The 17,364-nt window shown below is 32.4% G+C and overlaps 1 protein-coding gene across 1 annotated transcript; it reads right to left on the minus strand.

The window, feature by feature from the left end:
* Positions 1–792: 792 nt before the first annotated feature.
* LOC133181350 (receptor for retinol uptake stra6-like) lies at positions 793–10,502 on the minus strand. Its single transcript, XM_061315868.1, has 18 exons — positions 10,454–10,502; positions 10,327–10,351; positions 10,157–10,217; positions 9,861–9,946; positions 9,531–9,664; positions 8,447–8,610; positions 8,028–8,254; positions 7,699–7,778; positions 7,415–7,513; positions 6,570–6,722; positions 5,330–5,405; positions 4,886–4,964; positions 4,591–4,639; positions 4,222–4,333; positions 3,937–4,038; positions 3,545–3,708; positions 2,890–3,033; positions 793–1,001 (listed from the first exon to the last, which is right to left on the minus strand). The coding sequence occupies exons 1-18, from the start codon at positions 10,500–10,502 to the stop codon at positions 799–801; spliced, it is 2,007 nt and encodes a 668-aa protein (XP_061171852.1). The 3' UTR covers positions 793–798.
* Between the last annotated feature and the right edge of the window lie 6,862 nt (positions 10,503–17,364).

The raw sequence follows: 17,364 nt of genomic DNA on the forward strand, positions 1-17,364 counted from the left end.
TCTATATATCGGCAAAATTATTGATGAGCATGCCCCCCCCCCCCCCGGTCTCTACGGCCATGTTCTTTATTACATGTATGTATATGCTGAAAATATGTTCAATAATATATTTTGTCTTTAGATATGTGTAGTAAACACAATAACAAAAAATGTACATGTATACGCAGTGTGTCCAAACAAGTTTTGTACATATACATGTAATAACATATACTTACCAAGAGAGTATTAATTTGGTCTTCCAAATTTTAATTTTTTTTAAAGAGTGTATTACTCCAGTGACAATCAAGGCCCATGAGCCTTTTGTTTTATTAATGCACTGTGCGTATAAATGTGTATCGAATAGTTTACTACTTATATACTTAAAATGGAACGATAATCAGAAAACAGAAGCTTTTTTTCTAATATAAAAGTATGTTGCAATCAGTAAGCCTTTCTTTACTAAATTGTTTCCTTGTAGTAAACACTTGATTATTGGAATCTGTTGTTGTTGAATTGCACAAAATTAAGCTTTGCATCAAAGTGTATATTTTTGGCAGTGTGTTTTCGTTATAAAACCAATAAAACATAAAATAAATCAATGCTTTCATGATTTACTTATAATTTTAAGTTAAAATATCAAGTAAAATGTTCCTATATGGAATTTCCGTATCTACTACTTAAAACATTATACATATAGTTTTATCACAAAATTGCTTTCCAAATATTAATATCAATTTTAGCAATAGTAAATGAAAAACAAATAACACCGAAATACATCTAGATGCAATAATGTATAAATGCGATTGCCACATATCTTTTCTAAATTTTGGATTCAGTATTTCCGTTTTCCATTGGCATTGCATACTGCGAGAAGAGAATTTCCTTGACATTTTCATTGCGTTCCTTTGCCAGAGTGAGTCTTCGTTGTAGCGAGAGTTCTGGATTATTTACAAGAGTGAACGCAAGAAGCCATTTCCATTTCGCCTTCCGTTGGTTCTGTTCTTTCATTTCCTGTTTTTCATCTACAAAGATATTGAATGAATCTTCATGATAATGTACGTACCATGCAAATTAAACTCACAGAATACCTTTGCATATTCTTTAAAAGGGAAACCTTATGTAAACCTCAATAAAGTCACCTTTATTATAAGAATTAACTTTTTTATGTGTAATCCTTTAGTAAAGTTCATATTAGCTCTACTGGTCAGAGTTAAGGGCCCCGTTTTACAAAAGAACTTACAACTAAGATCAAAATGGTATTATGCAAATGACTTTCCTTTTTGCATTACTTTGAAAATGGTTTTAATCTTTTTGTAAAGAATTTAGAAAAATATTTTAATGCAAACAATTTTTAACAAAAACAAAAGATTTTAAAATCAACTCAAGTTTTTAATCGTAGTCGTTAGTTCTTTTGTAAAATAGGCTCCCTGAAGTTCTTATAAATGCGATGGTAATGTGTCCTTCAAATGACTGTCTGTTTTCTGTAAAAAAAAAAAAATATATCAAAATGCTACTCCTCCTAGAGTTTTGGTCGCATTTCAATATAATTTGGTACACAAGTAGTTTACACAAAAATACATATTTTTTTTTATCGGTTTTTGACTTTGATGACGGTGTTGCCATGGTAACTAGAAATAGAAATTCTGTGATTTTTTTTTCATAACTCTACTCTTCCTACAATTTTAATTCCATTTCAATATACATGTAACTGGGTACATAAGTAGACTAGGGTGAGAAACATAATTCCGTTTATCGGTTTTTGATTCCGGGGAATGGTTTTATCATAGTTACTATAAAATAGATATTTCTGTAAAATTCTTTAAAAATGCTACTTCTCCTACAGTTTTAGTCCGACTTCAATATAACAGGGTACAGAAGTAGACTACGTTCAGATACATGTTTCTTTATATTGGTTTTTGATGAAAGGTGTTGCCAAGGCTACTACATGAAAAGATTTAAAAAATCTATCAAATTCTTTCAAAATACTACTTTTCCTATCTATAGGTTTAATCTGATTCCAATAAAACTTTTTAAACAAGTAGACTAGAGTCAGACACGTAACTCCGTTTATCAGTATTTCATTTCAAAGAATGGTGTCGTGATTACTAAAAATAAAATTTCAAAGAATTCCTTTCAAAATGCTACTCTTCCTACAGTTTTGGTCTGATTTCAATAACACTTTGTTTACAAATAGACTTTACTAAGATACATAATTCTTTACGGTGGTTTTTTTATATAAATAAACAATGTTGCCATAGTAACAAAACACAGAAAATTCTCTGATTTTTTTTCCCCAAGACGTCACAAAAAGAGACTAAAGCAAGGATTATTAATTTATTTATTGCTGTTGCCATAGTTAAGTCATACCGGTATGTTATAAGTGCTTTTTTCTCTATCTTTCATAAGTAAAAATCAGTAGAGCTAGACTCAACAGAGACTTCTGGTTTTTTACATTCTAAGAATAAGATCATTATTGGTGTGAAGTTGTGCATTGGATTGTGTATGATTTCATGTTGAACGTTTAAGGTGACCAAACTGAAAAAAAAGTTAGACACAAATTGCAGTGGACTTAAAGAGCTGAAAAATATTGAAATATATTTTAAATACTCTGTGATGCTCCTTAACATACTTTGGACAGCATACCTATTTCTGAAAGTGAAAAAATATAATTAAATGAACACTCATAACTTACTCTGAGTTGACAAGAGAAAAAGAGGTGAAAAAGATTGTAGCTGTAACTCTTGAAATTATGTTTTTAATGTAATATACCCCTTTTAATTATATTGAATCTTGCTATTCATGAATTATCTTGGAGGCAATTAATTGAAGACAAAAATGTAAAATATCCGTACAATTGATGCAATTTGCTCAATTTGTCCCAGATTATTATTTCAAATATACTCGACTTACCAATCGGGGTACAGTCAACTGCATTTAGTTTACTTCTTTTCAGCGTTGTCAATGATTCTGCTTGCAAAATGCTAATGAAAACCATAGCAACAGGGTTTGTGTGTGTACTTTCCACATGAATAAAACCACAATAAGCATCAAAACCTGCATATAAGAAAATAATATGCAAATATAAGAATAATAACTACATGTATTGATGGGTTTTATTAACTTTTCAAGAGGTCCTAGAAACACATTTAAAAGTAACAAATTCTAAAATATCTTTTCAATACTCTAAAATATCAGTAAAATAAGGCACGCTGATTGGTAAATTGCATCAACATACGCATATTTTTGTTTGTTTATTTGTGTAACGTCAATTTCGAGAAATATTCACTCATATTGGTACGCCACCATTTTAGACCTATACTCGGCACTTAGGACAATTGAGCAGTGAGGGATCTTTTTGTGCCAGCACCTACTGTCGAACCCGCGACATAAAGATCAACTACTTACTCCGCGACTCTAGAGCAAACGCTCTACCCACTGTACAACGCGGGCAACTGTGTATAAATTAGAAGTAACATAGATACAGTAAATAAGACACAATTTCAATACTGACATATTAATGGATAAGGATGCCATTATCAGGGTCTAGCTGCTGAAATTTTCTTACCCGGGTCAAATTGTTGGAATTTTCTGGGTAGCACGCTATGGTCTAGACGTGGAAGGAAAAGTGAACCTAGAATTATGGACTTCAGAATTCTCATAAGACAGGAGAAGATACCAATGAAGATGTTGTAGAAGAACAGAAAATAGGTAACAACGAAGAACAGCCGTCTGCAAAAAAAAGGTTGTTTTTTTTCAGAAAGTTTTGTTCATCATATACACTGTATGTTATTTTGTGCAAATTATCATGTATATAATGTTCATTAATTATTACAAACATTGTATTTCTTGCAAATTAAAATGTAATTTGTACAGTCGCACGAAATTCAATAAATGTATATGTATAGACTTTTGCAATGAAAGACGAGTAGCGGCAATTAGTTTTTGTCTTTGAGGTACCTATTATCCATAGCTAATATATTGCCATTTTCCTGTAGAAATAAGAACTTGGATAACAACAGTTGCACGATGTTTAACAGCACCGACGTCAGTAACACTGGCCTGGAAAATTAACATAAAGCACATTTTTAAATATTTTCTCTTCGAATAAAGCCTCTAAAAACCTTTTAAGTACATAAAGAAATATTCTAAGTGTATTTTTTTAACATTTGACAAATTAATTAATGCCTGGGTAAATTTACGAAACGACAAGGACCTGTATGTTTGGACTATACATGTACGTACCAAACTCTCATAATCTGTGATACAAGGAAGTCACCAAGGATATCCCATATAGTTATTACTGTAGCAATTCCAACAGACACAATCAAAAGCAAGAGCAGCTGGATGAAAAATCCTTTTAAAGAAATTTTACAAAGTAATTCACTGCACTGACATATTATTCCAAACATGCTTATCATACATGCAGGAATACACGTATGTCTCAATTAAGTTTGAAAACTAAGCAAAAGTTTGGATTAAAAAAAATTATCATCTTTACCAATAAGCTGTTCATTTTCAAATCAGTGTATTTAGTCTACCCAATTTTTCACGATGAAGACAATTTCATGTCAAATGAATCAGTTTTCTGATACATTTACCTGATCAACCTACCCCATGCAATATATCCTACTTGATAACCAGCATAACGCATGCTTCCAACCTGAAATTAATTTATTTCATTAGAAGAAAAAGTTCGCGTGATGGTGTTTAATTATAGTATATGCTATTTCATATATCAATCAAGCATTTTTCTCCATTTCTTGTGGTGAAAGGATAAAAGGGAAAAAACACTTGATGAAAGTTTCTTTTCTCAAAGATGAATGCAATAAAATTTATTACTTCAGTATTTCCAGTAAGTTTTTCTCAAAAGAGAGAGAGAGAGTGTGTGTGTGTGTGTGGCACCCACCATGAGGCTTGCATTGGATTTTTCAGTCCTTGGTGTAAGATGCCTGGATTGCCCTTTATATAATGAAAGTAAATTTTGTCTACAAAATAAATAGAAATCTTCTGAACTAAAAAATCGCCATGATTTTCAGCACATCTTTTATGCACAAGATCCTTAGGAAAGGAAGAATGCATACAACAAACATGTGGAGATATTTATTCCTTATTACTTATATATATTCTAATAATTTAATTATGGTTGTAATGCTCCATGGTTGTTTTGATTAAAAAAAAACACTTAATATCATAAACTGTGTTGCGCTTTTTTAAATACCGCTTCGCGGTTTATAAAATGTAAACTGTCCCAACCAAAGTTTATACCGTATAAATTGGGTAGCCATTAAAATCATTCCTTAATTAATTTATGAAAACTATGAAGATAGTCAGCAACAAGTAAGAATATTACCTGTAAGACGTCAAATAATGAAACAGAAAAACGAAGTTAATGAGGAAAGCAACTGACAGAGAGGATATTGCACAACCTGAAACAGAAAAAACCCCCAATAAATTGAACTGCGCTACTGTTTATCCAACTTTTCAACACAGGTTTTTTACGGGTACGAATTAATCACGTGTACAAAACAATCCCAATTGAAAGAGCTGAATTTTGCAGACAATCTCTACATTTTAAACTTTAAAATGGCTAACACGTGATACTATGTTTGGACACCTCGGTGTCTGTTGTCTTGGGCCATAAAATCCAGGTGAAAGTTGTATTCAGTTAAGCATTGAATTCTTATTTTTTTATGTCATTGGTCCTATATATAACAGCACCTGGCCGATCCGACAAATTGAATACCACGGGGTATGATATACTTTGTCGGCACGGACAGATGCTATTATAGGACCGACGACATCCAAAAATAAGAATTCAATGCTTATATTTACGTTTTCTAATTTTCCTCTTATTAATTGCTAAATTCATTTATCTTTAATATGAATTTAGCGCCTCTCAGAACTGGTGTTCTTAATACACGTAAAAGCCGTTGTGACTTTGGAAAATTAAATAACGCAAATAAATATTGCAAGGGAAAAAATAAAAAATAATTTTAAAAGTACAATTGTTACAATTTTAGAATAAATTAATTGGGTAATTGTTTTTAATTAAATTTGGCTAAACAATATACATTCGAGTGTTCCTAGAGTATTGAAAATGCATATAGTTCCTACCGTGTATTCTACCGCGCAGTGACAAGGTTTCTCGTGTATTATAGGGTATTGAATGTTGTAGGTTTCCAATTAATTTCATAAAAAAATTACACTGAATGTAAATATAATAGTATGGATAAAACTAAAATCCTACGTTTATAACACAATTGTTTATAAAATGAGCATGGAAATTGTAGAAAATGATGTGGGCTTTGTATTTTGTGAAATGCATGAATAAATAGTGCTGTTTTCCAGAGAGAAAGTAGAAATTTGGGTCTTTTCCAGGCATAAAAATTTTGTAGTAACTCGTAATCAATTCATTTACTGATTGCTCGTTTTGTAAGTCACAATTGTGCTTAATTAGCATGTAAATATATTCAGTCTTCAGAAAATATAGTTTCCTCCATATGTTTAATGAGTATATTTATCTAACACAGAAATATGCTTAATTAAGTATTGGTATGTCACTAGTCTTATTTCAGCTTAAAGTGACTCACCTCTGAAAGATCTGACAAAGTAATAAGCGATGTACAATCCCTCTCTTATTGTTTCTATTGAAGCTGCTTCTCCAGGTTGGGCGGTCCATCCAATAGATTCAAATTGTGCGATCAAACCGTTCTCTAAGTAATCGAAGATCTCGTAGACTACAACTAATGACTCTAGAGAAATCTAAGTGAAAATAATGCATACATTTTTTTATTAAGAAAATCTCAAGTAATGTGAGCATAACTGAATTACCTGAAAATAAAAAAAAAACTAATAAAAATGCCAAAGAAAATTAATTATAGTTTCATATATTTGAATTGTTGCATCTTGCTCGATATATACAATCTTCATATTTGCAAATATATCAATAAACTAGGGCCGCAAATTGAAAGAAATAACGGATTTTACGAAGTAAGGTAAGCTACTAACTATAGAATAAAGCATTTTAAATACATTTCAAGATTTGAAACCAATAAACCAAGATAATGTACTTAAAATAATTTACAGAGATTTTTGTAAATGAATGGCTTTTATATTGAAAAGGGTTACAATATTCCGAATACAATATAGTAAATGCTACATTACATTATATAATACAAATTAATAAAGGAAGTAAACCTTGAATTTCGATAAAGGCATGTGAACATCTGGCTAGTTTTTAAGCTGATGAAATATTGCATACAGGGAAATTTTTGCCTCCGTTTTATTATCGCCCTTTTCGCCCTAGGCACAAGTGGGCGAATTTAAAATGGGACGAATTCAAAGAAAACAGTATAATTCCTTAAGCAGAACTGTGACTAAGCGAATTTAAAACGGGGCAAAATTGTGTGCAAGTGTGAAAGGGTGAAAATAACACGTGGTAAAAATAACCCTGTATACAGTAAAAAAATCACCTTATACAAGAGCACAAATCCTACAGCCATTAAAGAAATCATTCTGGCTGAGTACTTGAATCCTGAAAAAGATTTTTTTTTAAGTATTTATTTTCAGGAAAACAAAAAATACAGTAATACCAATTTTGAATACATGAAAATGATTGAATCACAAATAATTAGGAATTTATTTTATGCTAACCAAAAAACTGTAAAATGTTTGAAAAACATTATTTTGACAACATATATTTTTACTATATATGCTCACCTCTCTCCCTTCTGTAGAATATTTTTTCGGATAGATATTTCAGACGAAAAATAATTTTATTCTTCATATCTTCAGGGGGTCTAAATTGAAAAATAAGATTTTTTTTTTAAAGTAACTAGTTACTTTATACTGAACGTATGGAAGGATTTCTTTCAATCCGATATGTTATATTAAAGAAAACATTGCTTTTCAAAGAGAAAATTGATATCCATTAACATTATAAAATCGAGAAAAAAATTCTACCTAGACACCTGAAATGTAGCCGGTTAAATTCACATGAAATACCGGTACATTAATACAAAAAAAAAATAATAATAAGTAAAACTCACGGTGGAGGAGGGTCTTGTTTAGTGAACAGTTTCCTAACGTGACTGCCCTGGTATGATTTCCTAATTGATTCATACAGATCATCACTGCTCTCAAAGTCTACAGCAAGTTTTAGCTTTTTCTTAGGTTTTACAATGGATAGGATAAATCTGGCGGGTAGACTAAAGGTAAGGTACAAATAGCAGATAATTTCCGGCAGCAGCTCGATAATAAGGACCAAATAGGAAATCTGAAAAGGAAATTTAAATGTCTAAAAGTACATGTATTAGAAAATAACATTGACTTTTATTATTTAAGGCAAATAACTTTATTATACATACGTAATCAGTTGTTTGCTTGCATCTTATATATCTAAGACAAAAATATTTATTTCCCCATATACATTTATTTGGAGTTTCTTTCTAAAATAAAGAGTACTTACGTTGAATGGTTGTTTACAAAAGGAAGTGATGAAAAAATCAACTGTGAAAATCCATGCAAACAATGTAGCAATAAAATATCCCACAGGACTCTCTGCAGTGATTCCGGCAAACAAGGGATAGTAGCCAAGACCATATATGAACATCGAGGTAAGTGCAACAAACACTGAAAAAAGAAAAATACTGTATAATGTTTTCTATACCACAGATTTAAAAAGACAAAAAGCAAAAAATAAGTAATTAAATTTGATTAGAATTTATACATATACCATAAGTAAACATAGGTACATTACTTAAGTATAAACGGAATGTTTACTAAATTTGCACATGAGAATTTTAACATTTCTGTACCTAAACTACTTTTACGTAAAGTTCAAAACCAAATTGTATATCTAATATCATGTCCTTTCCCAGAATATCATCTCTTTTCTAGACACTAACATCTAATTTAAAAATACATAATTCAGATTTGGCAACTCATTATTGCTAAGACAACTTCTAACCATTTGTTCATATGGAGTTTAAGCTCTGCAAGGATTTCATAATTCACCTTCCAATGATCTAAGTTAACTTTGTTTCATGACTTTGGCAGAATTCAACACGTAAGTATGCTTTGTATTAATAATAGTTATGAAGCATTTTTTTGGAATTGCCAGCCCGGGACATGATTTAACTTGGACTAATGAACTATATGGAGATAACGAACAGTATTTAAGCTCAAAAGTCCATTAAACATTACAAAATAGTAGGAGAGCAAACATGGGCCTCCAAAACATCAGAAGTGGGATCAGGTGCCAAGGAGGAGTGAGCATCCTCTGCTTTAATTTTCATTTCATTTTCGGATGGATACCAGGTAGCCATCCAAAACAGAAAGAAGGAAAAGAAAATTAGATCTTAAAGTGAACGAACATGGGTAAGTCAGCAAGATAACCCTTTAGCACCATAACCCTTTTGAATGCTAATGCCCCAAATTCCAGTACCCAATATATGTTGCAAAATGTTTAGAAAAGACCATTATTTGATACAAAAATATAAAAACAAGTATTTCCCAAAAAAATGTTCATTTAATTTTTTTTCACAACAAACCTTTAAGGTATATCGGACCATTATAGTTGAATGCATATTTAGCATCGAATACAATATCAGAACAGAGACGTGCAAGAGTCCCAAATGCTGCAGCATAGGAAAACCTGTGAGACCTTTTGAGAATGTCCATTGGGCTGAAAAGAAGAGATTTTATTAAATCAGTTTTGGAATTCCAACTTGCTGCCATATGTGTCATTTGTACGTTTGAAAATATGCACTTTATTAAAACAGCATCATTCACACATTGTCTAAAAAGAGGATAAATATCGGTATGCCGACAAAATAACAACAAATTCCCCAAGTTATTCATTTGTTGTCTGATTTACTTACAAAATAAGTCCTGGTCGTCCATTTAACACGTGCAGTTTTTGCTTAGTTCTATGTGTCAAAAATGCCAACACTAATGTAGCAATGGCCTGGAATTGATAAATTCTGTATAACATTGGCATATTTATGTCAGGTTTACAAAACATGTTAATCTTCAATCATCTGTAATTCATTTGAACTGCAAGAGTGTCATAATTGATAACATTGTAGTTGAAAGAAAATTCTATTTTATCAGAATATAATCGATAATTCTGAATTTTGATTATTTCTTTTCTGTAAAAAGTGAAAAGGACAATTACCGCTGGAAGTAGTAAAGATAGCCTGAATTCTTGATGGGAATAAAGCACCGGACATTCTTCCCTAAAAAGCGGGATATATTTAAAGTTATGAAAGAGGCAAACTGAAAATCACCAGAAAAGTTCAACTAGTGGTAAAGTCTTTGATATACTTGTTTATTTTTATCAAATACCTTTGTTTATCTCGGGCGAAACACACTGAAAAACAAAATGAATCACATACCTCATAGATAACAACTGATATAATAATATATACTTACACATAAGATATGTAAGTAAAATTGGTTCCTACTTCGATACTCGCAAAAGCCACCAGCAGATCCCCTAAAGGGGATATCATTGATGCCATGGCGGCTTTCTGCAACTAGGAAAACAGATTAATTGACAATTTTTGTATGATATGCCCTGTTTGATGGTTGATTGAAGATACAAGTTTTACTGAATTGAAAATTGTCATTTATTGAAATGACGAAAACAAAATTCACAATTTAATCAATAATAATCAGTAAAATCAATAATTATACATGATGTCAAAATTCACCATCAATATTGATGAGATGGCGATTTTCTGCAACCAGACAACCATATATATCAGAGTCTTGCACTTCATTTCGAAAAGTTTATACCCTAATTTTGTTGACTGTAAAAACTGAAATATGTAATAGCTTGGTACTTTAAATACATTTTTCTTTCTCAATAACTTAAAGATTCACAACATCCACACATGCATATTTAGTTGTTTGAAAACACTGGTGACTGACGCAAGTGGATCTAATTACAACAATGTTTGAGGTGTCAGGCATGGCAAGAATATTTTCTGTTAATTCAGATTTAAATTACACCATTTCAATTGTCAAGAAATTTCTTTTTCAAAATATTTAGGTCATTTAATATCTTGAAAAAGAAAAATTCTTTTAGAAAAAACGAATAATAATGTAATATTATTTCACTTTAAACAAATTTATTTCTTTGCACTCAGATTGAAATTTGATAATATATCAAAGTTGATATTGAGATAATATACTTACTATTGGAATGTAGTTCCTGACGTTCTCTCAGTCTTAGTCAATAATATTTGTAGAATATAAACGAGCAATTTTAATCGACAAATTTACTCAATTTGTTTGACCGTGTCAAACATAAAACACACCCAAAAGTTAGGATCACATCATACATTGATACGATATGCAGATTAAGGCATTAAGACCAATGCTTCTGTATTCGTTTTAAATATTGAAATTTGATCATTGTAAAAAGGTTAAGAAGATTATTTGAATTTGGTCCGCCTGAGTGGTTTACGAAAGTACATACGAGGGCTATGGGAATAAACATTAATAATACAGTCTAAGTTAAAGGTCTTAAATATTTTCAACATTGGTCTGTCTGTCTATCTGTCTGTCTGTCTAGTCATCTGGTTGTGTGTCAGTTCATAAAGGCTCCTCGAGGCCCTAGTAGGGAGTCAAAGTTGTGCGTAGAATGTATGGGGGTGTTGTAAAACTATCTTGCGAAGAATATGTCCATATTTTATCAAGTTGATATAATTTCATAGACATGTAGTGAATATCTGATTTAGTCCATGTCATATGCATGGACCTATCTGATATTAGCATAGATAAGGAGTTGATGATAGTTAAAGACCACATTAAGGACTTTTCTTCTTAAATTCTTTTATACAAAAAATGTCATGGATGATGGTATTGTCCTGTGGACATCTAACTATATCTCCTTCATAAAGATAATATCTATACTTGATGTCTTCCATATCAAAATGTTTCGTCAGTTCCATCACAAAAGTGTCATTTGTACATGTTCATCCTGGAAAAGAAGCTTCAACTGCAAATGGGAGCGTTAAACGTCCCTTTTTTGCATATTACATTTTGATTCCACTGATATTTTGAATACTTTGAACAATTACAAATAATGAGGAGAGTTTTTAAAGAAACACTGTACAGGGTAAAAGAATTTCAGGTGCAAACTGACTTCGAATACTCAACTATTTTATCAAAAGAGGTACATTTTATCAAGTGAAACCGCAAGAATTAAATTCAGTTATTTTCAAATACATGTATTTTTTCAGAAAAAAGGGGAGATAATCTTAAACACATGATTCTCCAGTTTATTCTTTCAATTTTCTCTGCCTTACAAGCAATAATCGTTATTACTTTCTATTGAAACCTCTATCATAAATATTCTATAAAATACACAAGTTATGAAATGAAACATAGAAAACATAAGCCTTTTTTGCCATATCCAGATACGGTAATTGTCATGTTCTTCTGGAACAAAGTGATACTTTTATTAAACTAAAGTTACTGTTAGCACTGAACTCACAAAATGATACTCCCGCTCCCATATGAGTATAATTACAAAGTCCATTTTTTGAACTGGGAAACCTCAAATATTTGTCTGATCGAAATGTAAATTAGGAGGTGCAAATGACGCTATGTAATAAAGATTATGTGAAAGTCTCATTAAATTTTATTCAGTGGTATAGGAAGTTGCTGATAAGAGATGGGTTACCCCCCTCCCTTCAATAATACAGAACAAATGACAGCGTCTATGTTTTGCTATGGAAAACCCAAAACTACCTGTAAAAGAGGAGGCATAAAATGACACTGTATAATAAAGCTTCTGTGAAAGTCTCATTAAATTTTATTCAGTGGTTTACGAGGAGTTGCGGTGAGAGATTGGTACCCAATATTTTAGAAAGAATGGCAGTGCCCACGTTTTGCGATGGAAAACCCTTACATGTAATATCTGTCCGATCGAAATGTAAAATAGGATGTCCACAAACACTTCGTTTGTTTGTATATTGTTTAACGTCCCTCTCGAGAATTTTTCACTCATATGGAGACGCCACCACTTGCCGGTGGAGAGCTGCAAATTTTGTCCTATACTCGGCACTTATAGCCATTCAGCAGTGAGGATCTTTTTCGTGCCAGCACCTACTGTGACACGGGACCTCGGTTTATACGGTCTCATCCGAAGAATCGGTCTCCATGTCCCACAGTGGGATTCGAACCCGCGACCTAAGGATCAACTCCTTACGCCGCGACTCTAGAGCAGACGCTCTAACCACTGCGCCACGCGCGCGACCAAACACTTCGTAATAAAGATTCTGTGAAAGTCTCATCACATTTTATTCAGTGGCATAAGAGGAGTTATGGATAAGAGATGGGTACCCTCAGTGTAACAGAAAGAATGGTAATGTTTATGTTAGAAATTCCAAATGTTTGTCCGATCGAAATGTAAAATAGAACGAGCTCAATGGCACTCTGTGATAAAGATTCTGTGAAAATCCCATTTTATTTTATTCAGTGATATAGGATGAGTTATGTATTAGAGATAGGTCCCTTCAAGTGTTACAGACATGCATACGTACAGACAGACACCTCCATCACTACATACCCCTGTTTTTCAAGCGGGAGGTATAAAAATATTTTTAACCAGTAATCTTGTTAAAATGAATGAAAACCGAGTCTATAAGGCTACATATGTATAAAACTCTCTCTTTGTTAGCAATGATTTTTTTTTTCAAAAGTGATCTCCATTCGTGTACTAGAATTCTTTGTTTATTTTATGTTTATTGCCTTTAAATAATTTAAGTTTTTTTTATTTTTATTACTATATGTTTATTGCCTTTAAATAATTTCATTCTCTCCCTCCTGGCTTTAATTTTGACTAATGACCTTGAATCATTGTAGTGACAGGTCAAAAGCATTGGTGAGAATAATAATCTAGCACTCGAAACAGTGACGAGTCTGTGAATGAAAATTTCGATAGATTCGAGTATTCTACACAGACGCCTAGTTATATTTACAAGATATTTTGATGTTAAGTTTAAACAAGCAAATTCAGAGAATTGTGGTTTCCCGCTTCCAAAGTCTAATTGATTTGGGTCGCCCTCGTGGCGCAATGGTTAGAGCGTTTGCTCTAGAGTCGCAGGGTAAAGAGTTGATATTTCTGTCTCGAGTTCGAATCCCACTGCGGAACGTGAAGACCGGTCCTTCGGATGAGACCGTATAAATCAAGTTCCCGTGTCGCAGAAGGTGCTGGCATGAAAAATATCCCTCAGTGGCCCTGAGGTGGCGAGTATAGGTTTAGGTATAGGTAGTATAAATTTACAGCCCTCTACCGGTAAGTGGTAGCGTCTCAATATGAGTGAAACATTCTCGAAAGGGACGATAAACAAATAAACAAACAAACAAATAAACTAATTGATTGGGCTGCACTGACCTGTTGCATATTGCCACAATCTTGTCTGGCCTGGTTTGTTTGTCATCATACAGAACAATGTTATATATTTTTAAGCAATATGTTCTGGTGCAAAAGGTACGGCCAATATTCAGGTTCTTGAAAGTAAAACTGGTGTAGGTCATGAGCCCAAAAATCAAAATACATTGCGAAATATGTTACAAGTAATGCACATTGTAAAAAAAAATATGAAATCCCTGTCTTGTCATGTGCAAAATCTACGGCCAACGTTAGAATTTCCGAAGAAAAAAAATTCAAGGTCAATGTCATGAGTAAAAAAAAAATCATTATCTATTGGAAAGATTATTGTCACAGGTAATGCATATGTTAAACAAGATGTGTTTGTGAAACACTGATGCCCCCGTATGGCAGCTTATGGCGAAGGTTAAAGTTTCTCAAATGCAAGTATAAAAAAATCCAGGCCAAAAGATAAAAAATGTTAAATTTGAAAGCCCTAGCTGCAACTGTTCAAAAGTTATGGCGAAGGTTAAAGTTTTTTAAAAGTAAGTAAAACATCAAGGTCAAGGTCAAAGTTGTTGGTATCCAAAGGAAGGTCTTGTCACAAGGATTACATATGTAAAGTATGAAAGCCCTAGCACCAACCATTCAAAGGTTATGGCCAAGGTTAAAGTTTTTCGAAAGTAGGTCAAACTCCTATGTCAAGGTCAAAGGGTCAAAGTGGTTGATATCTAAAGAAAGGTCTTGTCACAAGGGTTACATATGTGAAGTATGAAAGCCCTAGCTCCAACAATTCAAAAATTATTGCTAAGGTTAAAGTTTTTCAAAAGTAGGTCAAACTCCTTTGACAAGGTCAAAGGGTCAAAGTGCTTGGTATCCAAAGGAAGTGATGTCACAAGGATTACATATGTGAAGTTTGAAACCCCAAGCACCAACCGTTCAAAAGTTATGGCCAAGGTTAAAGTTTTTCAAAAGTAGGTCAAACTCCAAGGTCAAGGTCAAAAGGTCAAAGTTGTTTGTATCCAAAGGAAGGCCTTGTCACAAAGATTACACATGTGAAGATTGAAACCCCAAGCACCAACTTTTCAGAAGTTATGGCCAAGGTTAAAGTTTCATAAAATTTTGCAAAAGTGGGTCAAACTCCAAGGTCAAGATCAAAAGGTCAAATGTGATGTTACCCAAAGAAAGGTCTTGTCACAAGGAATACACATGTGAAATATTAAAGTCATAGCTCCAACCAATCAAAAGTTATGGGCAAGGTTAAAGTTGACAACAGACAGACAGACAAACAGACAAACAAACAGACAGGACAAAAACAATATAACCCCGGGATCTTTCGATCCAGGGACATAAAAATGAAAGCTCTGTCTCTTCAGGTACAAAATTTATTGCCAGTTTTAAAATAAGGGAGAAAATAGGTCAAACTTCAATGTCATATAGAGTCCTAGTTTTTTTTTACATTAAAGCTATGGCAAAGGTTAAAAGATTTTGTGACAGTCATACAGACGACGGACTGACAGACGAACGAGACTTGATGTCCATGCGCTTTCACGAAAGTGGGAGACAAAAGGTATGGTCTTCGTTGCATAAAGGTTTTGATACGCTTCAGATTTTCCAAACTTCAAAGGTCGGTTGTCTCTATTATTGTTGTCATACATTGGCCCCAGACTTTGACATTTTTCCTCCTATTTTGGATTCATCCCAGAGACAATGGATGACATGGACTGCAAAATTCTAATATTTTGTTTCCCTGTAATGAAATATGGAGATAACGAACAGTATTCAAGCTCAAACTCCATTAAAACAATACAAATCGGAAGCAGAGTGAACACCAACCTCCAAAAACATTAGAGGTGGGATCAGATGCCATGGAGGAGTGAGCATCATCTGCCGACCGGTCAAACCCGCCGTGTGCTTCTTGTCATGTTCGGAAAATAACGGAAAAATCATTCGACAATTCAGTGTGTAAAATGGTCTAAAAATTAGTATGAAAAATGTCAGTCACCATATTACTTAATGTTAGATTGTATTTGCTGACAAGGTCATTGTATCGACAATAGAACTTACGAAATAATGACTTTAAAGGAGACTGTTGATATTCTTGTTTCATCAACTTGTTTGTCAATAACTTATCTCGTATTAGAAATTGTTCATATGTAGAGCATGTTCTTGCGTATAGAATCAACTGGGAGGTATACACCCTATATGCAGGTGATAAGGGTATATTGCTGCATAAGTAAGGGAAGTTGATTGAAAAGTTAAAGTCATCACGTTAATAATAAAGCTTTGTTGTTAGATTACCATTGACGTCTTTTTCTAGTAAAATATCGAAATATGAAACAGATGTGTCAGACTCTGTGATATCTTTTATTTCAAGCTCACTGGGATATATAACTGTAACTGTAAAGCTTAAATTAAATGAAAATGATTTTTACAAGGGATGAAGGGATATCCACAAATGTCGAACAGTGCATAGCACAAGACGATTACTGGGAATTGCTTGTAATATATGACTCAGATCACATAACAGAACAACATAAAGTATAACACAAAAAGTTTTGAGGATAAACTTTTATGAATATTAATTTGTTAATCACTACTTACTAAATATAATTCTCTAACTCATCCTACTTTAGAAACGATTGATCAACGTAAAATTTAAAATATATTTATTGGCCAATTAAATACACATAATAAATATATATATAAAAAATTTAAAAAAAAAGTTAATTTACAAATTGTCTAATTTCTATCACAGTTATATGTATATCTATTATATCAGAGTAAATATATGTTTTCTGACATGGACAAGCTCTGTAATAAGTCAATCAGATCTATTTCTTAAAATTAAAGATTAAAGTATTTCATGATGTATAAATCATTGGATTTCACAAGAAATAATAAAGAGATGTACACACAAGTAAAACACAATACTTTGAAATAAAATAACCACAAAAATAAGTGTAGAAATTTCTCGTTTTCCACAAAAATAAACAATA

This window comes from Saccostrea echinata, unplaced genomic scaffold (genome assembly GCF_033153115.1).
Source record: "Saccostrea echinata isolate AGI-Se365-2 ecotype Australia unplaced genomic scaffold, CSIRO_AGI_Sech_v1 ptg000008l, whole genome shotgun sequence".
NCBI lineage: Eukaryota > Metazoa > Mollusca > Bivalvia > Ostreida > Ostreidae > Saccostrea > Saccostrea echinata.